We start from the raw sequence: 27,501 nt of genomic DNA, 5'->3' as shown, positions 1-27,501 counted from the left end.
GATAAGGACATATAGAAAAGTGAAATTTGATTAGATATGACTTGCAGAAGATACCTCATCTCCAAAGAGAGTCAGAATAAAAAGTGTTGTCTTGTATCTCTAAAGGTATAAGTGCAGGCAATAAAACCTTCAACACCCTCATTGAACATGACCAAAATCAAAACCTAATTAGGTATAGGAGAGGGAGATAGTAATAAGATGAATCAGAGAAAAGGACTGAATGCCTTTCCCATCTGATAGCATGTCAGGTGAAAGAACTGGTTTGAGAATGTAGAGAAAATGAACAAGTGGTCTGTGGACGAAAACTCAAATCACTCCAACTAGTGATGTCCATAGGTCAGTATCCGTAAAACATGTACCTAAAAGTAAAAGGAATACATGGTATATAAAAGTCAGGTCAGAAACAAATATTGAGAAAGAACCTATAATGTGACCTTAAATGATCTGGTAGGTAATGGGAATGGTTATTTGGAACTATGTGCCAAAGCAACATGAGGAACCTGGCGAGTGCTATGGACTCAAAAAATATGTGGTCCCGATATTCAAATGGTAATTGATAAGGCTGCCTTAAATAAGGTAATTGTCAAAGATGCAAAATCCTCTGCCAAAGAGCCAGACCAAAAAATGAGCTATGGTTGACACCACTTATTAAACAGGGTTTAACTTACTCTCAATACACCATTCCCAACAATTAAGAGTTGCAAAATGAAAAGCAATCCAACAGAACATTGTAATGCAAATTTTATTCTGTTGCGAGAATCTGTCTGAATTGAGACAAACGACCTGCTGCAACAGGCAACATCCTTTAAACATGTTAAACCAGAAAGGTAATAAGATAGGACTGGACCCAAGAAAGGAGGTCCAAAATTCAAATACAAGGAGCCCTGGACCATATTCCTCCTTCATGAGAAACACCACCACAGAAGTATCAGAGTGAAGCCTGATGTTTTACCTCTTAATAAACTCAAACAATGAGGCACTGTCTGTTGAAGAGCAACAAGGACAAAAATACTGTCTATGGAATCCTTGTCATTCAGCATGGACTCTGGAATTCTTGACTGTTGGACATACATACTTCATCCCTGACACAAGGAATTCATGAAAATAATGGAACTCTGGATGAAGTGGTAAGTGGAGGAAGCCAAATTATAGTAGCATCCCAAATTAACCTCTCAAGATAGAAGAGTAATCCTGACTACGGAAACTGAGGAAACCAAGAAACAGATGTGTATAATCTTTGGCCACTTAAAGACCAAGAAAAGGATCACTTGTGTTCTTGTCCCATATGCACAAGAAATTTGGGTGATGCCTACATTCTCACAAGAGAAAACTATCCATACAGTATAAGCAAGAGAGGTAAAACTGTGGCATCTTATTCTACAGAGTTGAGTCAGATGAGAGTCAAATGAGAGATGAGATGAAAAATAAAAATATCCAGATTGATAACATATTGAAATGGAGCAAAAATAGATGTCTCATTCCTGAAAGAGAAGCCTGTCTTGGTTGTTTCTCAAAGCAGAATCAGAATGAGATGGTCTGTCAATTGATGAGATGATGCCAGCAGTAACTAGTCATCCATGAAATGGTGTGTGCACAGTATGATAGGATGAAAGGGATGAAAAAAAACAAAAAAAACTTGTATAAAATATCAGAACCTGCATGAAGCCAGTGCAAGTTTGAATGGAAAAACATAGAACTGTAGTACTTGACCCTTGTGCACTACAAACACCGATAGTGGTGGAATACCACCACTTTGAAAACTGCACATAGAAACTGACTACAACCAAATGGGGCATCTACAATACCAGTAGAGTAACATCAACATAAATGGAAGAATGAGTAACCTGTGAACCTTGAAGAACCTTAATATTGATATAGATGAGGAAGATCAATGACTGGACACCCGTATCTTGTCTGCATAGACCCAACAACTGATTGGAATAAAACTCAGAAGAACTAGCATGACTCTCTTACTAGCCCCAGACCAACCAGACACAGAAAATCCTAAACTAAGTTCCAAATCCTGTGAACTGATGAAGATGGAAACCCTACAGGTTGGGTGGATAACAGTGGTGAAGATGTGAACTGAAAAACTATTTTTTACTCAGACTGGCAGTGCTCCTGGACCCATGGTTAAGGTCACCACATATCCAGAAATTCTTGGAAACAAGCCCCCAGTCTCTGAAGATACACAATAATCAAAGAAACCACTGCAGTGGAAATTCTGGATACAGACAGAATTTATTCTTGGTATCAGTGTACTGATGGGCGTATGTTAGGGGTCAGGCCTAACACATAGGGACAGAACTATTACTCTCTATATGAGCTGATGTAATTTGAGACTGCAATAACAACAACAAGGATGTAGAAGCTGATATCTGAAACCTTTGTGTATCCTAACAATGAATCCAGCTCATCTTCAATGAAGTTGGTGATTCTGAGACTCTTCTAACAGGAGGCACTGAACTATTCAGCTGAATTACAAATTCTACCTAGAACCTTAAAATCTGAGAAGCAGATATACTTTCTGAGAGTCAAAAAATGCCTCCACCTGATAATAGCAGGCTAAATAAAGTTCCACCAACATGCCAAGTAAGGCCTAACTATCCTTCACATAACTGAGAAGTAAACCTTCCAACATGAATCATAATATCCATGTATGAAGAAAACAAAAACACTAAAAATTTGCTCCAAGACCTATCAGCCTTTATGTACATTGCAGGTTCAAAAGCAACTGGGATAAAGTCCAAAACATCACACACTTGAAGAATCAACAGAAGAAAACAAATCTAAGGTAGCTTATCCCAATGCAGTCTCGTTTTCCTTGTTCAAAAGTCATTTAGAGAGAGCGTTGATAGGAACAGTGTTTTGTGAGGTAAAGTTGTTTTCTTAGAGCAAAGGAACTTTAGACCATCTGCTGCATCTATCCTAGGAAATCAAACCATGTTCCCCAGTGCTGCAAGTTCGTAAATATACAACAATCCCACAAGAGGAGCAAACATCCAAAAGACTAATTTAAATTCTCTCCAAAATGTCAAGGATCACCTTTAATTGAAGCTTCAGATCCAAATGGAGAACAACCACAGGTCTAAATATATGTCTCCATTTCACTACAAATAGAATCAATGACAGTCTCAACTAAGACTTCTGAAATGCTAGATGTCAGAGGTAGGACAGGAGAGACCCAATCTGCCTCCTTGCCAGAAATAATAGTCCAGAAAGTCAGACTGTAAAACAGCTTACAAATTAGGCAAAAACATTTTTTTGAAAAACGAGTATAACAATTATAACAAAACTCAACAAGATAATACCATAACGTACAAAGTATCTCCAACAATCATAATACTGGGAAATCTGTTTGTGACACTTTGTCAAGAAGTAATAATGTTAACTGAATGAGGTGCTTATATACAGTACCAGGATAGAGGATGCATTGATGTAGCTGGAGAGCAACATGAGATAAATAACACCAAAAGCAACTGAATGGGATACAAAAGACTCAAAAAGTGACAAAAAATATCAAACTAATGCTTAGGTGGGAAAGGAAGAAACCCTGGCAGTTGAGTAACAGCTATAAGTGTGTGGGGAGGTAAATATGTTTTGAAATAGTTTATATTCTCTCTCAGAAGTTGGATATTAACATACACCTACAATCACAGGATATATGGGAATTGTGATGGTCCAGTATACTTGATAAACTTTCTTAAAAGGACAATATCAACATACACCTACTGTCAAGGGATATATATGGAGTTGTGATGATTCAGTATACTAGATATTCTCTCTCTTAGAAGTTGGTTATTCACTGGTACATCTAAATTTTAAAACAAAAACGAGATATTTATATAATGGATGACATGCAATTGAGATCAGAAAAGCAAAGGTTTAACTTTGTGTTTTAGTTTTGTAATAGTCTGAAGTTGCTCCACCTTTCTTTACCAATATATAAAACCCTACACTTATTTCAATTATATTTAAAATAATTTATTACAAAATTGCAGTTCCATTTATCACAAAATCATATGAACTGTATACAACATTCTCTGGATTTGTGGTTAACATTCCTCTAACTCACTGATTTGTGGTGTATGATTAATTTATATATGACATCTAAGGTGTTAGGTTTGTCAGTTAATGCTTAACAAATTATAAAATATGTACTGGCATTTCAAGTAATAAAAAACCTGTGTTCGAGTCTGAAAATTACCTATGGATAGGTTTTTAATTTCTATGTCTCAAAGGTCTGTGAGTAACTAGCAAAATGAACTGTTTTCCAGTTACCTACAGAGTTTGTTATTACACAAGATCAGATGCACTGTTTTCTTTATGTAGGTATGAAAATGCAAGGTGTTGATAATTTAACTAATTCTAAGGTTATTAATTTCTCTTTTATCAATTGATTCTATCTTGTAGATTAAAGTAAATGTTTCAAAAGACATTGATGTTTTCATAAAAAAGGTAACTATTTCTATAACAAAAGTGCAGAAACTGGTAAAATGAAGTGTGGTAAAGAAAGCTGCAATGTGTTGTGTTAAATTATAGTGAGTAATATCTGGTTAATTGACCTCTACAGTGCTGTCTTGTGTGTAAAATCTTTCTGAAGAATATAACAAGCAAAGAAAGGCTTAAAATTATAAACATACACACACAAAAACCAATTCCCTTTCTTTACAGAGTGTGGAAGACTTTGTGCAAGACTTATTTAAGCATAAGTACTTTTATTTAATACAGCTCAGAAAGATTTAAAATTCAAAGAACTACAGTACAACTTTCAACTCTATGTTCAACATACTTCTCACTGCACGTGACTATTCAATAAACTTAAGGTTACACAGTACCTCAAAGCATCATCAATGCCCTCTAACATCTGATAAAAAACATTGAAGTTTGGTTCCCCTTCTGCTCTCCTAGACACTCGAGTTCTTTCTACCATATATGCCTAAAATAACAACAAAAAAGACTAATAATTTACAACAATCTAAGAATAAACTGAAAATATAAACAATCCATACCTGTTTATTAACGTATGAAACAACTTATACAGTCATTTGACTCAAACAAGCAAAATTTAACTAGATCGTGTTTGCACTGCAACTGAACATTGTTGAGGGAAAAAAAAGGAGAGCTAACAGCACCTGGTATTAAAAACAAAAAAATTTATAAAAGTAAAGTTTTCTGATAATTTTTTATGTAATTGATAAATATCAGTCTTTAAAAAATATATTACATACATTGCCAGGATAACTACTTCATACATTTGCATTGAAAAAAAGATGCCAGAAACAACAAATTATTCCACAACAATAGTTACACGTCAGATTTGATGATATTCTTGGCATAGTAACTGAATTTATCAACAACTGGTTTGTTTAATTTATCTTGTATCTAGAGATTCTATAATAACTTAGATTTTGACTTACTTGCACTGATGCTGATACAATCTGGCCTGAATGATCAAAGTCTAAAGAGAACAACTGAGTAAATCGAGTAGCATTACTGTTTAAAACAGTTCTACAATTTCCAAAGGCTTCAAGCAGTGTTGAAATGGCAGTCAATTTTTCCACTGTAATCAAATAAGGTAAAATAAGGTAAATGACAGAAAACTCTATTAACCACAAAACTTTTCCAATACTTTTTAATAATTATCAATCCTCCACAATAAATGTAAACCATTTAATGTAACTAACCAAACCAACCTAAAAAAAAGCTATTCTATTTAGGAGTATTATAATTAAAGAAAAAAAACTTAATGCAGAATTATCATGTGTTTTAGGCATGATTATTTGCCAGGGAAGAATGCTGTGTATGTTTAGTCACCCAAAAGGCCAAGTGATATTCAAGTACTAATATTTGGTAGAAGAAAATGGAATGGATATATGATTATTTTGTGAGATATTAACAGATGAAAATAGACTGTTTTTATTTAACTGAAAATGTTTAATTTAACAAGATCTTCTTACCACTGATCACATTATTTAAACAGCCTGCTGTGACAACTAGGTACTGTAAGACTTGTCGTACATTGGTAGTTTTACCACTTCCACTACGACCCAGGAAGACAACAGACTGGTCTCTGCGAGATGTTAGCAGTGCACTGTAAGCAGTCCGTCCTACAGAATAGATATGTGGGGGCATGTCTGTTTGCTTGCTTCCTCGAAACATCTTCATAATCTAAAGAAAATTGAACTGAGTAGTTAAAGTATTTTAGGCTTTCTTTATGAAACTTGGGCAATATTCACAGGGTAACCTTTAATCTCATACTTCATAACTTACAAACTACTGGGGCCATTTGTTAAAGGTATGGGATATAGTAATTCAGTATTACAGTTGTCAACATAACACACAAAGAGCCTGAAATAAAGCAATCAATATTACTGAGGCCTACATAACAAAAGGAGCCTGAGATATAGTAATTCTTTTCCACAGAGGCTGAGATAACACAAAGAAACTAGGATATAGTAATTCAGTTCCAAAGAGGCTGACATAACACAAAGACCATGGGATATAGTAAATCTGTTCCACAGAGGATGATATTCCAGAAAGAACTTGAGATATACTAATTCAATATCACAGAGGATGATAAAGCACCAAGTACCTCAGCTATTAAAGTTGATTCCACCTGTTCTGTTTAAATGCTATGATTTATGATAAGTAGACAAACGCAACAACTGGATAAGCAGATGCAAACTTTAGTAAATAGTTAAGATATGTATTTGATTCCAAGTCATCTTAAGTTCTTTATTTAACATAACAGTAAAGGAAAAGATGGATCCTTTTATCCAATAAACTAAACACTAAAACACTCAAAGCTAGCCTATATCATCCAAATGTTTTTCAAAATTTCCCTTAAACTCCCTTATGACACCCTGTTCCAAAGGCTAGCCACCATGTTATAAAATACTGTTTAGCTGAATAAAACTGCTACCCTGCCAAAAGCTGTGTGTACTACAGTGTTGCACTGTTATACAAGCCACAGTACACAAAAACCAATAACTCTAGCACCAACTTCTCTCCTGAATAAAGGTATATTTTGCGAAATCCATTGAATTTTCTGGTTTCTTTGATTGTACTAAAATATCACAAAAAATCAAATTTTTATGTATTCACTAGATGAAAACAGTTATAGATTTGAAATAGATATTTCAATATTTATGTCTACAATGCACCTATTGATAAATAATAATGTTGATAGTGTATTTTAATATTTTTACAATTTAATCTTATAAAGCTGTGTGAACTGTACAAAAAGCTGTGAATAAAAATGCTCTTTAGATCCCAAGTAACAATTCCAAATAAAAGATAATATATTTACATTCTCAAGAAACGATATTCTGAAGGATAATACAAGAATTATTACGTACTTTTTCAGAATATAAGGCCATTGGGTGCTGAGGGTTGATAACCAGTAACGTGTTTGCTGCATATGTGTGAATTAAACTGCTTGCGTACCTCTGGCGTAGAATGTGTAGTATGCTGCTTTCATTCAGGTGTCTTAGCTCACTCAAATCTTCTACACGGTCAAGGTGAGAGGGATTAGCCTGTGAATAAAGATACCTTGTGGTTAAGAAAGCCAATAGTTTATCTTTATCAAAGTCATAACGAGCAATTCTAGATAACCAAGTAACAAAAGGCACAAATTAATTTATCTAATGAGTGAGTTTGAGAATAAAATGGAAAAACTAATAAAAGAATTTAACACTCTTTATGATTTACCTTCAAGACTTGATGTGATGTTCTGTTGAAAATAATATAACTAGAACTTAAGTACTTAAAGGAAGAAATTTTGAAACTATATTTAACAGAAACTTCTATTTCAATAGCAGATGAAGTTTCTGTGGTATGAGTGACTCCACACAGTTCATAATTCGTCCACTTATTGAGATTATTTAACAATAAATTTCTGAGGCAACCAGAACATGTACTATGTTATATGACAGTGAGGTATATACTCAGCATTTCCTTACCTGTCCTTTAAATCTTATGAACAATCTAACAATATTTGTCAATCTAAAAACAGAAAATAACTGGAGAAGGTACAATGATTTTTCTCATTTGGTAGGAAAAGCAATTTTTTAATAAACTAAGGTCATGATGTTATTGCAGTCGAATAACTAAGGCTCTTGTGAAGCCAGTAATTAGCAAGAACTGTCAAACAACCAGAATATTTTCTTCTGAGAATGCACATACCTCAGAGAATAGATGTCAGAAGTATCAAATTCAAAGTTTCCTTGCAAGCGTAAGGTAGCAAAATGTCCAACGCACTACCAATACAGCAGATTAGATGGAATCATGATGGGATACCAGTTACAGAGAAAGCAAGCCAGAAAAGTGTTTCAGTTGATACTAATAAAAAACACCAAAGGGCTAAAGAAAAGTATGTCTAAATACTGAACCATTAGAATATATACATGAACAGGAAAGTGAGAGTGGTAAACTTGGGAAGACAGAAAACTATTTCAACCAGTGTATTCACAGAAACAATAAAAGACTTCTCAGAAGTCCTAGATATTCCTATATTTTGTCACTTTTTCCAGATGTGTAGGTCTCCTGTGGATCCTTCTTTATTATAAAAAAAATTATGTAGTTAGTCTGGCATACTCAGAGATTTGTTGTTAATCATCACATAAATAGGTGGTTTTCAAACAAAACCATTACACCATGTAAAATAATTTATATCTTGAATATGTCAATCATAAGAATCATTAACCAACTATAAAAATCAAAATGTTTAAATCGTAAGTTCTACACTAGCGAGACCAAAGTAAGGATCGAGTTAGTAGCTCCTCATTAAACTCACGATCATGCAGATTATTGTTAATGAAGCAACTGTAAGTTATTTTAGTAAAATATGCTTTAGTTAGCAGAGCAAAACATCATTAACATGCATTATTTTATGTTCAATAGTTAATTATTATTCTTCAAAACCAACAGACAGTCAAAAATGTTTACAAAGTTTTGTATTGTGTAATAACTCTATTATAATGTGATAACACTTCAATAGTAAAAAACAGTTCTAAGTGGTCAAGTGAAATAACTGAAATTCATAACAATTTAAGGAACCCTAACTGATACAGAACATTTTGTGAAAACAACTTCAGGAAACCCACAGCAACATCTTTTACATACACACATACACTTTAACTGCATTCAAGTTTCAAACATAAAAAAACATTTTTTACACACTGTACCACTGCTATAAATTCAAATGTATATTCAATTTTGGCATAGACTGATGAAGTGATTTGAAACAAAAGAAACTAAAAAATATATTATTTTGTGAAAATAATTTAAATAAGTAAACTACTTATATTCCAAAATGGAAAATAAAATTTTTGCTTCATTAAACATGAAATATCAAAGAAACACTACACAACTGTAAGTAAACAAACAAACTATGGATATCTGTAAAGTTCCATACATGAGAAATGTTCAGAATAACATTATTTCCTATACCTTCCTACCCTCTCATTGGCATTTGTTTGTTTGAAGTTAAGCACAAAGCTACACAATGGCCTATATGTGCTCTGCCCATTACAAGTATCAAAACCCAGTTTCTAGCATTGGAAGTCTGTACACTTACCACTGTGTCACTGGGGGGAGCCTCTGTGGCACGTTGGTAATTGTGAAGGATTATATGCTACACATCAAGTTTCAATAACCATGTTGGGCAGAGCACAGATGGCCCATTGTGTAACTTTGGGCTTAAACACAAACAGTTTCTTGTATATCTTAATACAATCAGCTGCATTAATTATTTTCACATCAGATAACTGAAATTATGATTAATTAACAGAAGAAAATAATAAGTGATTTCAACTATTCAAGTGATCAGAATACTGTCTTAGAATTTCTCATTGTTTTTTACTCAGAAATGTTCAGCTTAATCAGTGTCATGAAACAAAAATAATAAACTAATCAAAATTAGTATTTCCAGTTATTGCTATTTGTGATTATTCCAACTATCAACATGTATTTAGATATTTATAAACTGTTTCCAAGCACCAGATATATGTTTAAATACAAATTAATAAAAAAGAAGATAGATTTAAATACTTCAATACTAAACTGAGACTTGAAACTCACAGCACTCTAGAGGTGGAGGAGAGCACTCACCTTTATCAGAACATTGACTAGGTACATAAACGGTATATCACAATTTTTGCAAACTAACCTCTTCATGCTGTACTGTTAAAATACAGATCTTAAACCAGTGTCTAAAAACAACAAGTGATACTTCGCTTTGAATTTCAAAAAAGAACCAGTACTTAATTGTGATGAATACAGGTAGGATTCCACCCCTGGATTTTGAAATCTGTATATTTGTTATATTTTTCAAATTAAAGTTTTTCTTTATGCACCTCTCAACACTGCAAGAAAGAAAATACGATCCTGTGACAGTAGAGAGAACATTTGGTAACTTGGGAGGATATTGCCCTTCAACAGTACATAGGTGGAAGGGTAAAGTTTAGAGAAGATAACAGCCGAGTTTTACTTACAAAGTGAAAATTCTACTTTAGGGCATAAAAAAAACTGCTACTTAGATGTAAAAGCTTTAAACCATCAACTGACCAAACTTTTTTCTTTTTTTTTTAATTTGCCAAGCAACTGTTTACCAAGTTCATCCAACAAAATTATGCTCATTCACAGTCCAATCCATGCAGGCAAACATTTGTCATGCAACTTACAGTATGTATAACTGTTTATCACAGGTAAATCTAAACAATATTTCTGTCCTAATTAGAAAAGAAAGAAAATTATAGGTTCAACACAACCAACACAGGTATGAAAACCAACTAAGTTACTCAGCTAGTCCTTATGAGTATTTATTTATTTAAATTCTTTTCTTATAAAATTATGTGCTAATGTTTGGTATTGCATTACTCAACAAACACACTCATTTGACAATTCTAACACTTTGTTCCAATTGTCTTTGGCAGAAATGTCAATCACAAAATTACAGATATTTGAACAAAGATGTTAACCTGAAGATGATCCTACTTTAGATGTTTTCTACTTTATTTTAATAAAAGCATTAATACCCATACCAGCCATCTTGAGATACATTTTTACTTCAAGTGTTTTCCTTGTCACCATAGAGTATTGGAGACAATGGACTTTCCTGTGGCCATTCCATATTCTTGTCTAAAATACTAACCAAGACAAGTAAATACATTGTTGTTTACACAGATTTCAATAAGAGAGATAAATGTGCCAGTAGGAACATGTTCAATTCAGTTAATTTTCTTTTAAAAAATTCTATTCAGGCTATCTGCTGTGTATCACAGGGAAGTCAACCCCAGATTCTAGTATTCTAAGTCCATAAACTTAGCTCTGTTCTATCAGAGGATTTATTGCCCTTTGAACACTAACTAATATTACCACCACATAAATTGTAAATAGCTTGATGAATGTGTAGCTCATGTTACCCTAACAAATTACAGCAAAGCACAAATTACTCATGAGTTGCATGCGAGCATAGCTCGTTAAAAAATATTTTTTCCTTTATTTTGCTTTAAAATATAATCTAAAAACTTTCTAATTTTTATATTTGAGTTATCTTTATAACAATAAATAAAGAATACACATGATAAATAAGAAACATAGTACTTGTTTTTATTGTTTTTTATTAACTGTGACTATTATCATGATTTTTCTAGCTTTCTAACAATACAACAAGACCTGTTATAAATTTAGCTAAGCTCATCAATGTGTTTCCTGTGGGAATAAAGTATGAACTGTAAATGGAATAGACAATTCTCTGTAAAGAAAACATAACATATCATTTGATAGATTAAAACCTTGATCTTCTAGTGATTATAAATAACATAGTATTAAACATCAGAGAGAGGTTTTGAAATTTCTAAAAGACAGGATATGACAGGTAAGCATGGCAAGAGAAGTATTATTTCCTACTTGATGGATTTGTAACTAAATAAGATTTTGCTTCACCTGAGAGATGGCAACATTATGATAAGTAATTTATATTAAATTTTGTACTTCTTGGAGTAGTGGAAAATAAAATAAAGAGGGGATGCCTAGAAAGTAAATGTTACAATTCTCATACTAGGTGAAATGAATGATTTTTGTTTTATAAAATTAAGGACTTAAAACTTGTTTAATATAAAATATGAATAATTAGCTAGTTTTTGATACCAAGTTTATTCATATACCACGATAATAAAGAATTTTAATTAACTTTTGATTTTAAGATAATAAAACCTTGTGACGTGCTCAGAAAACTATGCCTGCATGGAAAGAATTAAGCTTTATAACAATACATCCAGTTAAAAAATTAATATATAATTTCTGACTCATTGTTTCAGTTTTATAACTTTTTATTCTGGTATCTGAGGTCTAAGAACATTTTTGTATTTAAAAATACTTTATTTAGCACATTAAATAAGTTTGTACAAGTTTTTATATAAAAAAATCTATGTGAAATAATTCAACTTGGGTCAACTTCAAAGCTTCAACCTGACCAAGAAAATGCTGGCTTTAACTGCCAAACCACACTGACATATTGGAAGGAGGGAGGGGAAGTTTTTAGATGTATTTAACAATGGAAGTTCACAACTTTATGACACAATTTCTCTACAGAATCATAATATTGGAAAAAATATTTCTCAGATGTAGATTTAGGGCATAAAAATGAACCAGTGAAATATTATTCTGTGCATTTTGGGGAGTGACAGATGCCAAAGCATTCATGTCAGTTCTCCAGTCAAATATTACACTAAGAGCTGGGTTCTTCAAATTTCACACCAGAACATTAAGGTCTGTACACAAATCATACACCAGTAGGTTTTGTTCCATACATAAACCTTACACCTATGGTAAGTTCTGTAGCCAAATCTTATACCAGAAGGCTACATCCTACAGGCAACCCTTAAACCAACAACATGGTAAGTTCTATAGGCAAATCTGACACCAGAAGGCTGAGTTCTGTGAAGAAATCTTACATCAGCAGACTAAGTTCTTCATATGTTGCACAAGAAGGAGAAGTTCTATTGGTAAATCTTACACCAACAGCTAGGTTCTGTAAAGAAATCTAACATCAGCAGAGAAAGTTCTCCAAATCTTACATCAGAAAGATAAGATCTCTAGACAAATCTTACACCACCAGGCTAAGTTCTATAGATTAGATTTTCTCAATCTCCTCAATGGAAGCATTTGGCTTGTTGCCTCTATAATCTGTTGAGGATTGTGAAAGCACAAGTACAAAAACAAAACATTACAATTTATATATGAAATAAAAACCCTATAGCCCAAGCACTTTCAAAAGGTGAACCTTTCTTCTTCAGGAGCACTCATGCTATAAGGTTTTTATCTCATTTCTATCAAGACTTCTTGAACCTACATGTTTTTCTAACAATTTATATAGGTATATTTTGGCAGATGTTTTAATTTGTTTTGTAAGATTTCATGGACTGGCAGAATGACACTGATTTGTGGACCTGTGGTTAAGAAATCCTGCTGTAGAAAAACATTAACAATGCTAATTTTTTGGATAAATCTTACACAAACAATAAGAGTCCTATGGACAAATCTTATGTATCAAGCTAAGTTTTTTAGAAAAACTTAAATAAAAAAAGAAAATGAATAGTTCTTTATCACAGAAGTAAACGTCATTACTAATTTTGCAAGTATTTTATATGAGTCATTTTCAAATTTCTTGTTACTTTGCAAACTACTTTTCAAGATTTTGTTGTTGCTACGTTGTTTTTTGGAGTATTTCAAATGTAACATGCTACAACTAAGTGTAATATTTTGTTTCAGCCATTTAAATTAATTTTTTGTAGTTGTTTTGGTTTTTGTCACATAACATGGAGTGAGCTGTAAGTAGTAGATTCTAAGTCATCCTAATTCATACCAAATCAGGTATTATGTACCCGGGTGTGTTGTAAACCTTACTTCATTCATATCAAATCAGGTATTGCATACCTTGGTGTGTCATAAACCTTACTTCATTCATACCAAATCAGGTATTGTGTACCCTGGTGTGTTGTGAAGTTTACTTCATTCACACCAAATCAGGTATTGTGTAATCTTACTTCATTCATACTAACTCACGTGTGGTGTAACATGATATGTTGTAAACCTAACTCAAGTACTACAGTTCATCTTCAATCATACCAATTCATGTGTGGTGTAATGTGATATGTTGTAAACCTTATTCAGGTACTATGATTTTTCTTCAATCATACCAACTCCAATATTATCTAGCATGGTGTGATATAAACCTTACTTATGATTTACTTTCATTCTGAATATGTCATGCATCATATAACAAGCAATGATATATAGGTGTTTTATCTAATCTGAACAATTCATGCGTGTGAATGAAGTAACACAAACTTGTGCAAACATTTATGACAAGAAAAATGTTTTAGCATGCATCTAAATGCCATAGATCCCAGCAAGCCCCAACACCACACCTTCTCCACATCCTCCTGGTCCACCTCCAGCACACTGCCCTGAGCATCTAGTCTCACCCACAGCTTGCCCTCTGATGGGGGCAAACTTGGGGACTCTTCAGCTGTCAGAAGATGAGATCCAGCAAAACCACCTTTGTGAACAAGCCAAACCTGGTTTGTTTGAAGCCATGCACGATCCACCGCCAACTGCTCAGCTGACTTGGTCTAGAAAAGTTTAAAAATAAACTTTAGTTAACATTTACCAGATACAAACCACACTGTTTACAATCCTGCAACAGGGATTTGAAAGATCTACTAATTCACAGAAATCCATGCAATTCTCTTGAGATGTATGAACCCTGGTATTCTAGCAAATGATCAAAAGCACCCTCGTACCTCATCATATATTAACCGAATTTAAAATTTAAAAAATCTTGCAAAATTACATACATTCAAAAGTATTTAGGAAGATCTATGCAAAGTTCACTGGATTTATCCTTTTCCATTTCATATCCCTGCTGCAAGTAATAATCATTCACTCTGTAAATACTATCATCACTAACTATTATTACATTAATTAATAATATTCTTAAAAACAAGCTGTTTTCAGCTTTTGGATATATCACCATTATTAAGCCCATCCAATATGAACTAAAAATTAAATAATGGAAGTAAATTATGAAGAAAAACTTATCTTTAATAGTTACATAAAAACAAATTGCTAATGAAATTTATGTTTTCTGGTAATTTTCAAAAACTGAGATACAACAGTTTCAAATATCTAATGTCCCATCCTAAGTTATATACAGCTGAACAGTACATTTTTACTTTACAAAAGAATGAATACTTAACACAAAAACATTTTTTATTGCATTCAATATTACATTAAAATTAACAACTTAGAAATATTACCAACACACACAAAAAAACCTGGGTATCTTACACACTCCGAAATAAACATACACACAGTGTGATGGTTCTATACATAAATGTTTCATGTTGCTAAAGTTAACTTCACATTCAGAGTCACTAAAACCTAATTTAATGTTTTGTCACAAAAACACTAAGCTTAAAACAGAAATAATTCAACACGAAAACATTTTCAGTAAAACAAAAAAGCACCAAAAGAATCTATACAAAAATTGCCAGGTCTGTGTTTTTTCCAAAGACTTCAACTCCCAGGTCTGTGTTTGTTCCAAAGTCTTCAATTCCCAGGTCTGTGTTTGTTTCTAAGTCTTCAATTCCAAGGTCTGTGTTTGTTTCCAAGTTTTCAATTCCCAGGTCTGTGTTCATTTCCAAGTTTTCAATTCCCAGGTCTGTGTTCGTTTCCAAAACCGCTAATCCGAAGGTCTGTGTTCGTTTCCAAAAACCGCTAATCCGAAGGTCTGTGTTCGTTTCCAAAAACCGCTAATCCGAAGGTCTGTGTTCGTTTCCAAAGACCGCTAATCCGAAGGTCTGTGTTCGTTTCCAAAGACCGCTAATCCGAAGGTCTGTGTTCGTTTCCAAAGACCGCTAATCCGAAGGTCTGTGTTCGTTTCCAAAGACTTCAATCCCAAGGTCTGTGTTTGTTTCCAAAGACTTCAATCCCAAGGTCTGTGTTTGTTTTCAAAGACTTCAACTCCCAAGGTCTGTGTTTGTTTCTAAGTCTTCAATCCCAAGATCTGTGTTTGTTTCTAAGTCTTCAATCCCAAGGTCTGTGTTTGTTTCTAAGTCTTCAATCCCAAGGTCTGTGTTTGTTTCTAAGTCTTCAATCCCAAGGTCTGTGTTTGTTCCAAAGTCTTCAATCCCAAGGTCTGTGTTTGTTCCAAAGTCTTCAATCCCAAGGTCTGTGTTTGTTCCAAAGTCTTCAATTCCCAGGTCTGTGTTTGTTCCAAAGTCTTCAATTCCCAGGTCTGTGTTTGTTCCAAAGTCTTCAATTCCCAGGTCTGTGTTTGTTCCCAAGTCTTCAATTCCCATCAGTGACGTCAAGTAAACCCATTTGTATAGAAATATATATGCAAAAACGGCTCATTTGGGTTGAGAATATATTTTACATAGAAGAGCGAACAACGTTTCGACCTTCTTCGGTCATCGTCAGGTTCACAAAGAAAGAGGTAACTGACCGGAAGCTGATCACATATTTGAAAGGGGGTTACATAACTAAGTGTTGGAATGTAGAGGGCGGTGTTAGATGTTTGAATATATAATTTTATTTATTTTATTTATAAAACAAAAACAAGGAAACAACCAACAGAAAGAAGACAACTTAGACAATTTTATTGACATCCAACAGCCAAACTTCCCAGGTAAAATTACAAATTTATATTTTCCAGAAACACCTAAAAACATCTTAAACGATTTTTTCAAAGAATTTTCTCACAAAACCATCAACATAATTTCACAAAATAGAAAACTAAAAAACAACCTTACAAAAAGAGACATTAATTCCATTAAAAACCTAAAATAAGACAAAAACATAAAAATTCTAAAAGCAGATAAGGGTAACGCTATAGTCATAATGAATACGAATGAATACACCCACAAAATGAAGAACATCCTGTCAGACACGAACAAATTTAAACCAATACACACAAATCCAACAAAGACACACGAACGCAACTGAACAAATTACTACTACAAATGAAAAAAGCCAACACAATTTCACAAACACTTTATTCCTACCTACGTAAAACCGACTCACGCACACCACAAATATAAGGCATCCCCAAACCTCATAAACCAGATTGTTCATTACAACCAATAATGTCCACATATGAATTGCTTAATTACAATCTTGGTAAATGCATAGCATGGGCATTCCCAAATATGTAACATCAGCCAGCTCATTCATCAAAGACTCTTTTAATTTCAAGTGTAATCTAAATCAACTTAATCATAAAGTCTTAATGGCCAGTTTCGATGTTATATCCCTCTTTACAGAAGTTCCAACCACTGAAGCCTGCAAGATAGCCTTAGAACTCTATATCCGAGACCTTAACCCATCTATAGACATTCCCAGTAACCAATTAGCAACCCTCATACAATTCACCACGATAAAGACAAACTTCATGTTCAACAACCAAAACTATATACAAACAAATGGCCTAAGCATGGGCAACCCAGTATCACCAGTTCTAGCCAATATTTTTATGACACAAGTTGAAACACAAGCAATTAACACAGCATTACATCCACCACTATACTGGTACAGATACGTAGATGACACGGTTGCGGGATTCAAATCTACAGAACACACACTTAATTTTTTCAATCACATTAACTCTATACATCCCAACATTAACTTCACATGTGAACAGGAAGAAAGCAATCAAATATCATTTCTTAACCTCAAAATTACAAGAACCGACACACAATTCAAAACAGAAATCCACCAAAAAATCACCCATACTGGACTATACATTCCTTGGGACTCAGCACATGAAACAAAACAAAAACTCAACATACTAAGAAACCAAATATACACAGCCGTAAAACTATGCTCACCAGATAAAATTAATGATGAAATAGACAAAATAAAACAATACTTCATCAACATCAATAAGTTTCCTCCACAAACCGTAGAAAACATTATACGCACACACCTAGACAGAAAGCAAAATCAACCAACAAAAGTAAATATATCTCATGAATCAAAAAATCACGAAACCATATACTGCTGCATACCATATATTCCTGACATCAGCAGACAAATAACCAACATTTGGCAAAAACTAGTAACAAAATATGACATTCCAGTTAATACCAAATTTATTCAAAAACCAGGCACAAAACTGAGGTCTATACTATGTAAAAACTACACTGACAAACACCACACCAACATTATTTATAAAATACAATGTGATAACTGCCACAACTTCTATATTGGAGAAACAAGTAGAAAAATGGAAACCAGATTCAAAGAACATAAAAAGTCACCTTCACATGTTTTCGAACACTGCAAGTCAAATAAACACAACATAACCATAGAAAACACTCAAATACTAAATAAAGAAACAAACATAAACAAACGCAAAATTAAAGAAGCCTTACTTATACAACAACGTAAACCCAAAATAAACCAATATAAAGGAACGCCTTTATACCTATATTAATATAATAAAATAAATAAAATTATATATTCAAACATCTAACACTGCCCTCTACATTCCGACACTTAGTTACATAACCCCCTTTCAAACATGTGGTCAGCTTCTGGTCAGTTACCTCTTTCTTTGTGAACCTGACGATGACCGAAGAAGGTCGAAACGTTGTTCGCTCTTCTATGTAAAATATTTTCTCAACCCAAATGAGCCGTTTTTGCATATTTTTTTCAATTCCCAGGTCTGTGTTTGTTCCAAAGTCTTCAATCCCAAAGTATGTCTTTGTTCCCAGGTCTTCTAATTTTACCCTTAACATTCATTCTCACAGGAGTTTCTTATATTTATTTTCCCATAAAACAATAAATTAATGTTCAAATCATTTTATTTGCTCTACAGTGACATTAACTGTGTGTAATCTCTCCTATTCAACAGTATTTAAAATTACTTATAGACAGTTGTTTACAAAGCCATAATTGTTCAGACCACATTATAAGACATTGTAAAATGATGGAAGTAAAATCACTTAAAGATTTAAAATTATGTGAGAAACAAAACGTGGATAATTATATTATCAAAATATGAGTTTCGTAACAAATATAAACCTCTACTTTTGGATGAGGGAAAAAATTCTAAAGAAAATTAAAATATGTATGGAGTTGTGTAGAATTAAAATTTTCTTTCAAAATTATGAATGTTGCACAATCTCAGAACATTGATTCTTAAAAATTACTATATATGTAATGCTATTAGTTGTTGTACTCATTCTTCATACAGTTAAACATATAATTTTGAAAATGTAGGTTCTGACCCTTGCACCATGTACCACACTGAGATCCAATCCATAAATAAACCAAGAAAACAAACACAGAAAGCCATTCAGTGCATTAGTATCACCCTTAATTACTAAAACAACCAACTACAAGTCAAAAATTAAATGTGGCCTGAGTTCTTATAAAAATAAAAAAAACTTTAGTTGCTAATTTTAAATCAGATGTAAGTAAAATGTTTTCTTTACTTAGAAATTTTACATGCCAAAGTAATAAGCAAGCATTTCATGCTAACCTAGAAATCTGAGGCAATCTAATTCTCTAAGAGGAATGGACTAATTTTCAGCTACACATCTGTAACAATAGGTAACTTGTCATTTTAAATAATTTCATGAGTAACTGATTCGTTACTGTAACCTTTTGTACAAGATCATTTAATCATTGTATTAGTTTTGATCCTCATACTGAAGGGAGATCACATGTTGGAAGAGAGACACCTAGTTTAAATAGTTTAAGCTAATAAGAAAGGAATCAGGTTTTCACTGAAGCACAGAAGAAAGAAAGATAACTATATTCAGGTGGTCAAAACTGTTAGGGTTTGGATAATCATCTAAGTGACGGAATGAGAAAATCAGAAATACAATTTGTTAGGGTGTTACGTTGAGGCTCTGGAGGCCCGGGTATAGTACAGTGTTTCTTTTCAACAAAGATATTTTTCACTTGATTATAAGAACAGTAATTTGTATAATGCAGTGTTTCTGTGGTGCTATTTGAGTTCTATTGATTTGGGAGGTTACAGTTAATTTAGTTTTTGATGTTTTGATTGCTTGTTCTGTTCAGTTAAGGGTGAATTTGACAAGTTGAATGGTTGTAATTTCTTGTTTTTAAAATTTCTTATACAAGATACATTGCCAAGTGACCTTTAATAAACTTCTACACTTAGAATGTATGCAGGAATATTACATAAAAGATTGTACTCAACCTACTTTAAAAATCATTAAGAAAATCAATTGTATCAATACTAATGATTAAATAAAGTGTGTGGGTAAAGGTAAGGGTAAATGAAAAATCAACACCAACAAAAGCCACAGGTAACATAATTACCACTATGCATTAAAAATTAATAACTTATTTGTAAAAACTAAAGGAAGATGTACATTTTGCATATATGCACACATATGAGAAAATAGTGTACATTAAACTGGAATGAGACATTTTATTAAAGATGAATCTATTTCAAGAACAAAAGTTAGATTCAAAATCTATGCACTTTAGACAAATGTGTAACACTTTTTGGCACACGTCTTTTAAGGCATTTTTAACAACTGTAAAATACAAGTAACATTTAAACATGTTACATCAAACTAAAACAGACTACATTAATACTACTTGTTTCTGCAAATTCCAATAAAACAACCTGTTCATAAACTATACTAAGTAAGAAGTCTGAATTCTCCTTTTACCACAACTGAAAATTCTAAACACTCCATAGTAACCTCTAGAGTCAAACTTACTTGAGATCAAATTCCAGAACTTCCCATTTCAGGCTTGCCAAATGAAAAACAAGATTAAGTGAGGGCAATGCATTTTCCTATACAAACAACAGAAAATCCTAAGTACCTTTTCATAGGTGATCAGTGTAGACTGTACTTACTTGAGACCTAATTCTTGGACTTCCTACTTCAGATCCATCAAAACCACATTGGACACTTAACTCACTAAGTTCTGGAACAGGCTGAACTTTCAAAGTAACACTATCACCAGAAGTCTTAATCAATTCTATGATTTCTTCTCTGCTTTTATTTTCAATTACCACCCCGTTCACTTCTAATAATCGATCTCCAGGTAAAAGTCCAGTTTCATTTCCTCTTTCCAAGTTGCTTGGTTCAGCAAATATTATTGTCTGTTTTTTGTCAGTTGGTGGTAGTCCTCTGTGCTCCCCAACTGGTGCACGGCGAAGAGAAAAGCCAAAATCTCCAGCAGGTTGTCGTTGTATGGTTAGTGACCTAGCACGAGGTGGTTTAGGTGGTGCAATGGATGGTAGCTCCAAATCATCATCATAGCTCTTCCAAACGACATCTAGACCAGCTTGCTCTCCAGGAGGAGCAGTAAATAGTGTACGTCTCTCATCTTCCACTAAAACAGATGGTGTAGGTTCTAGGTGTAATACAGAACTTTTACTAGATTTTGTACTTCCCATTTGATCCATCAAAGCCATCATTTCATTAGCTAGACTTCCTTGAGGTGACGACAAATTGCTAGTTATGCTAGGTGATTTGACAGGTGATGTGCATTGCATACTTGAGTATGATGATTTTACATGTAACCCTAAAGGTTTCTTTGGGACAGGAGGAGGATGCTTTACAGGTGAGCTACCTTTTCTTGAGAGAAATCCCACTCCATGGCCCTCCATGGGACTTGAATCTCCAGACTTAGCAGATGACGATAAGCTATACTCACTACCTGTACTCCTCTTTTCAGAATTCTCATCTTCACCCCCAGCTGAATTTGGAGATTTTTGGTATGAAGAAAGATAATTTTTAGTGATTTCATTGGTACGCTTCAACTCATCATATGTAAGCTTCTCTCTTTGTTTCCCATGTTTCTTTTCCTTTTTCTCTTTCTTTTCTTTCCGCTCTTTTCCTCTTTTATCATCTTTGTCCTTATCCTTTATCCACCGAAACATTCTTCTTACTAGAAAGGCTTTTCCTTTAAACAAGAAAGAAGAAAACTTTGATCACTATAAGAATATCAAGTAAAACATGTTACTATAAAATGATGGGAGCACTGTAAGACCTCTTTACCTAATCTACAAAAAGGCTTACAGGCTTATGCTTTCTTGGTACATATGCAACCTGTGAACTACAAGTAGTGTTCAGTATGGATCAATCAGGTATAATACATAAAAAATATGTTTAAACTCAAGTATTCTGCAGTTGGCTTTAACCAATTAGTTCAAATATTGTGCAGTAAGTTAATGACCTAAATGTTTTGTATGCAACTTCCTCGTGAGATGTAGATGGATATAGATGATGTTTAATGGATGTGAAAAACCTTTTGAAAAACAAAAAATACAATCCTTTAGAACTGTATAATTCACTTTTCCAAAACTTGGATTCAACATGTATGTTAAATCTTCCTTCATTTAAACACTTTAAGTATTGTGCCAGTTCACAGAACTGACTCTGTATTTGTGAAGCTATATAATATTCACTAGTTCTGAATTTACTAAGTGCATCTGAACAAACTTTGGAAAACATTCAGGAAATATTACAAGTATGAAGTGCATGCAAAAAAAAAATATTATTAGAGATCTGTTTGTGAATGAATACAACCTTTATTGATTGGTGAATAGAAGGTGATTGTCAGGCTAAGAATAAAAATACATTTTTTTTAATTTTAGTCTTCATATCTCATTTACATAACCAGTAGAACCTCCTGAATGAATGCCAAAGTTTTTTTGTAAACATTTATATTTCATATTTTCTGAACACTAACACGAACTGTAAAGAAACCATTAATGTATAGCAAAAAGTTGAAAAATATGAAATTAAAATAAATGCCTTTTTTATTTTCTGTGAATACTGAATTTAACTTAGGTTTTCAAATTACTTTTCTTTGGAGTTTCAACTGTTAACTTTTCACATGTGACCACAAGAAAAAAATGTCTTCCATCAAAAGCAGCAAATAATAGTTACAGCCTTTTAGCAGTTTCCAATAAATTTCATGTGATATTCACTTGATCTTGTATTCATGGCCTACTCATCACTGAATATCACAAATTTTGGTCTCCAAAATCTAGTTCACATAGCCTTCAAATATTCATTTCATAACAAAAGAATACATCACTCACGAGAATATTATGTTATAAATTACTATAAATTCTCTGGCTTTCTTAGAAAGATATACATAAGTTAAAAAAATCCCATTAGACTTTCAGTGCAGGATACGAAGTCCCTACACCCAGAAAAGCACTGTTACTCTACAAATGTCAAACCCTAACAACTGAAATAAGACTTGTGTAGAGGAGAACCTTTCCTTTCTATTGGTTATAAAGATGTCCATAGGCCCTATAAAGGTAATAACCAGCAAACTTTTAAGACAGAAAAGGAGAGAGTTGGTACTTCTGTGGTGAGTTTTACAAATTTTTTGAGATTTCAATAAACTGAAAAAGCAATAAATTCAAATTTTACATTGTCATTTGTAGTGATGTTTAGTTTGTGTTCTGATTAGTTGGAAGCAGTAAAAGTTTCTTACTGAAGTTAGAATATTTATGTCAGGAATTTGGAGCTTAGTTGCATCACATACAACAAATAATAAAGACCAATCATTTTTGAAATATTCATTCTGGAAATTAATATTCAGATAAAATAAAAAATATGAACCCAACTTTATCTTTACGTGAAGTTTAAATATACTGATAATAAAATGGTTTGATTACATTTTCAATGTAACACTATAAGAAGCCGTGATGTGCACACTTTGATCCAACTGTAGCAACATATTTAACAAAGTTTTAGCCATGGCATAGTAGTTAATACAACAGCTCTGAGTTTTGTATCTCAAAGCTCCATCATCTCATGACAAATCCCACATCTAATTACAGTTTTGGATTCAAGAGGTCAAACTTTTTTATATTAATGACTTTCTTACTCATAAAGTTATTGTTATCTGTCATTGGTGTTTTCTCAAACTGTTAGTTTCTATAAATTCATCCTAAGTTATGTAAACAAAATTTCTTGATATACCTTACTCCCTCCTACAGTGTTTCAAGACAAAGAGTTCATATTCATTAATTTATTATCTATAACACCATGTAACACAAATTTTGTTCCTGGGTAGTATGTGTTATATCTTAATTATTTATGTTGTAAAAGTACAGAAAATGGAAATTATGCCCTTCAAACTTTGCTTTTGCGAACTGGATAATGAAATTTAAAAACTAACATATTTTCTATGTAAAGACGGGCAAATTAGCACATTTTCATTTACATAAGGGCTGAATAAAACAACATATGAATCAAGATTTACATGTATTAAAACTAGAGGTATACAAAAATGAACAAAAATGTTTAGAAGTAAGTAGTTTTTTGAGATTTGCAACTGTAATGTAAATCACTTCCATGTATCAGCCCCCAGATATAGTCTCCCATCAAGTTTTCATTATATGCTCCTTGGTAGCAGAGTTCAAAGTCTAGTATATCTGTGTGGAAGTGCTCGCCTAGCTCCTCTTAGTTTGCTCCCATGTTCTCCTTGAATGAGCATCAGGAATATGCAATTTCAGTGACATCCTGCAGCCCATTTTGCCATAGTTCTTCACCAGAGCCTCAACAAGTTCAACATAATTTTCGGCCTTGTGATTACCCAAAAAACCTGAACCACTGTGACAAAGCTGCCCCAAGCTTTTTTCCCTTCCTACTGCACTTTTTGGGGAATTCTGTACACTCCAGGATTTTCTTTATTTGTGCTCCAATGAAGACACCAGCTTTGACTTTTGCCTAAGACAGCTTAGGGAAGAAGTCTCAAAGGTACTTGAAGGCTGCAGACTCTTTATCTAGAGTTGTGATAAATTGTTTCACAAGACTCAATTTTATGTGCAATGATGAGAACAACACCTTCTGGAGGTCCACTAGTGGCTCATACTTGGCATTATGCCTCTCCACAGAGAACTTTGTCCGTTGTGGCCAGTGCTTCCTGTTGTAGTACACTGCAGTGTCCCTGCTGTCCCAAAGGCAAAGATAAAATGCAAACTTGGTTAAGTCTCCTTGGAAACCCATCAGGAATGCCATGTTTTTGAAGTCTCCGATAACCTCTTAACCACACTCATCATACTTCAAGGCTTCTATCAAGGTCTTGACATTGTTGTATTCCTCTTTGAGGTGCACTGAACGAACCAGGGGAAAAGCTCTACAACATTCTAGAAAGTTCAAGAAAATTCTCTATCAGCTACTCAGCACTGAATCTAGCTGCAATATTCTGGAAAATGGGTAAATTTGAAAATTTCATTACCCAGGTTACAATAGCAAACTTTGAAGAGAAAAATAGGTCTTTTCCATTTATTTTAAGCATAAGCAATTGGGAAATAACACTTTCTGCTCAGGAACAAGAAAAAGTAAAAATTTTGTTACATTGTGTAATCAATACTTTAGTTTTGAAAGACTTCTGCATATCAGACACAACTATTATGTTTGTTGTCTATAACAGTTGCAGAGATGCCAACTATTTCAAATGACTGAGCATAATGATTGTAGACAGAGCCCTTTATCATTTACAGCTACTAGGCCTGACCAATGTCTCAAAGCTGTTTATTATTATATTATTATTATAACGATTATTATTTATTACTGCTATAGATTGCTCATTTATGACTGTGTTTTATGTACTTAATAAATAAATTCAAAAAACATTCTTTTGAAATTATGTCTTTTATTTAGTTCAGAGTAACAAACATACTGGTAAAACAACACTGAACATGCATGTCGTTATCTGCATCATTTTTGTCATCACCTCAGCCTTTTGTTGGTGAGATATCGATTTTGTATGTCTGGAAGAATCATTTATCCTGCCATGCATCACAGAAAAATCGATGTGACAAACTGTACAAAATGCATGTCTGTCACTGACTTTTGATGCAATGACCAGATATTTTGCACTATACTTTTTCCTAAATTTTTGATGCACAGTTTTAGTCCTTTTAGATTTGCCAGAAACAAGATAATCTGCAGAACGAGGCTTCTTTTTTTTCCAACTTGTGAACAATCACATTGGTGTTTCTATGCCACTTAGAAAATGAGAAATATCCATCTATGCTAGTGCTGATTGGCTGACAAGCACTGATGATGCAACTATGGATTCTCCCACATACCCAGTATGGAGAAGCACCGCACTCAAACTGTTGGTAGACGTTGGAGAAACAAATATTTTTTATTATTTCAAGCACAAACATGATTATCTCAAGTAGCCATTTGGACTATGTCTTTTATTTATTATCAAAATTTATTTGTATCTCACTAGAAATTTTCTTTTCACCCCTTTCAAGCTCTGGGGGAACAATTTATCACTTTATTGTATAGGCCTATATAATAATTTGGGAGTTGCAACAAGTCGTAACATTTGTCTGTATGAACGTATAGTTGTAATGTATACACCAAAATCATAATGATTATGTTCTAAACGTAATGGTTGGCATCTCTGCAGTTGATGAACTGTTTTTAAGACAAACATTCAACAATCCAATGACAGCACTCTAATGTACAAGAATGATTCCAGCACTGAAAAAGTTATTTTTAATTATAGGTTAATGTCTACGATTTTCTCTTGGGCAAAAAACAAGGATAATAAATTATCTTACTGAAGTTTACAAAATTTCATTTGAGATTCTTAGGTCAAAAACTCTAATTTATTTATGCTGTTTTTCAAAGATGACAGAACACAAGTTTAACATCTGAAAAATACAGGTTATGTTACATTTAAGTTTTATTTTTCTAACAAGATGATTAACTTATTTGTAGAGTCTAGCACATAAAAATAGTTTAAGATGGAAATCAGAGATAACCTAAAATATAAATGGTAGATTTAAATTATTACTCTTTTCAAACGTGACTATCCAGTAAAAGTCTTGAGAGATTAATTATCCTTTGTTATTTGTAGTATTATCTCACCTAAAATACTAATATTATGGTCATATGTGTTCATCAAAATTTACTTTTAGTTAATGAGAAAATATAACTCAAGCATCTTTCACACTTATGTTGATCATTACATCAACACTGGACATGAAAGTGAAACTTAGAAATGTGAAATACTTATGATGGATTTTTTCACTGTTATTCTACTTTAAGTTCTGGGTAAATTGATGCATTTACAGATATTGCACAAGTACATGGATTTTCTGCTATCATAACATAATGAATTAAAATCAATGAACTGTTAGAGTGTCACCTGTTTAGTTTTAAATGGAACCATTAGACCATTAGATTAAGGAAATTGTGAAGACAGAGCTCTTGATGAACTTGTCAGTGCCACTTGCCTGGAATATGGTATTTTTACAGAAATCATCATAAAATGAAAATTAATAAAGTGAATTATTAAATTACATAACAATGTTTATGCAATATAACATAGAACATTAAGTTCAAGTATGTTTTGAATCACGAATGAAGAAAAAAATGTTTCTCCTTTATGGCCACAATTTATCCGTAACTAAAATTCTTTTAGAATTAATAGTAGGCTGTTCGTTTG

General features: G+C 33.1%; 1 protein-coding gene across 2 annotated transcripts in view; it reads right to left on the bottom strand.

Moving 5' to 3' along the window:
- Nucleotides 1–27,501, bottom strand: part of LOC143255454 (unconventional myosin-XVIIIa-like) — a 100,117-nt gene that overhangs the window by 72,186 nt on the left and 430 nt on the right. For both annotated transcript variants that reach the window (XM_076511154.1, XM_076511156.1), the window contains exons 2-7: nucleotides 20,915–21,969; nucleotides 14,436–14,639; nucleotides 7,362–7,538; nucleotides 5,961–6,171; nucleotides 5,421–5,563; nucleotides 4,839–4,939 (exon numbers count right to left, since the gene is read on the bottom strand). In XM_076511154.1, coding sequence (XP_076367269.1) covers nucleotides 4,839–4,939; nucleotides 5,421–5,563; nucleotides 5,961–6,171; nucleotides 7,362–7,538; nucleotides 14,436–14,639; nucleotides 20,915–21,946 — 1,868 coding nt within the window. In that variant the 5' untranslated portion in view covers nucleotides 21,947–21,969. The remainder of the gene's footprint in view (nucleotides 1–4,838; nucleotides 4,940–5,420; nucleotides 5,564–5,960; nucleotides 6,172–7,361; nucleotides 7,539–14,435; nucleotides 14,640–20,914; nucleotides 21,970–27,501) is intronic.

The sequence above is a fragment of the Tachypleus tridentatus genome, chromosome 7 (assembly GCF_004210375.1).
Source record: "Tachypleus tridentatus isolate NWPU-2018 chromosome 7, ASM421037v1, whole genome shotgun sequence".
NCBI lineage: Eukaryota > Metazoa > Arthropoda > Merostomata > Xiphosura > Limulidae > Tachypleus > Tachypleus tridentatus.
This window is presented reverse-complemented; position numbering and strand designations above follow the sequence as displayed.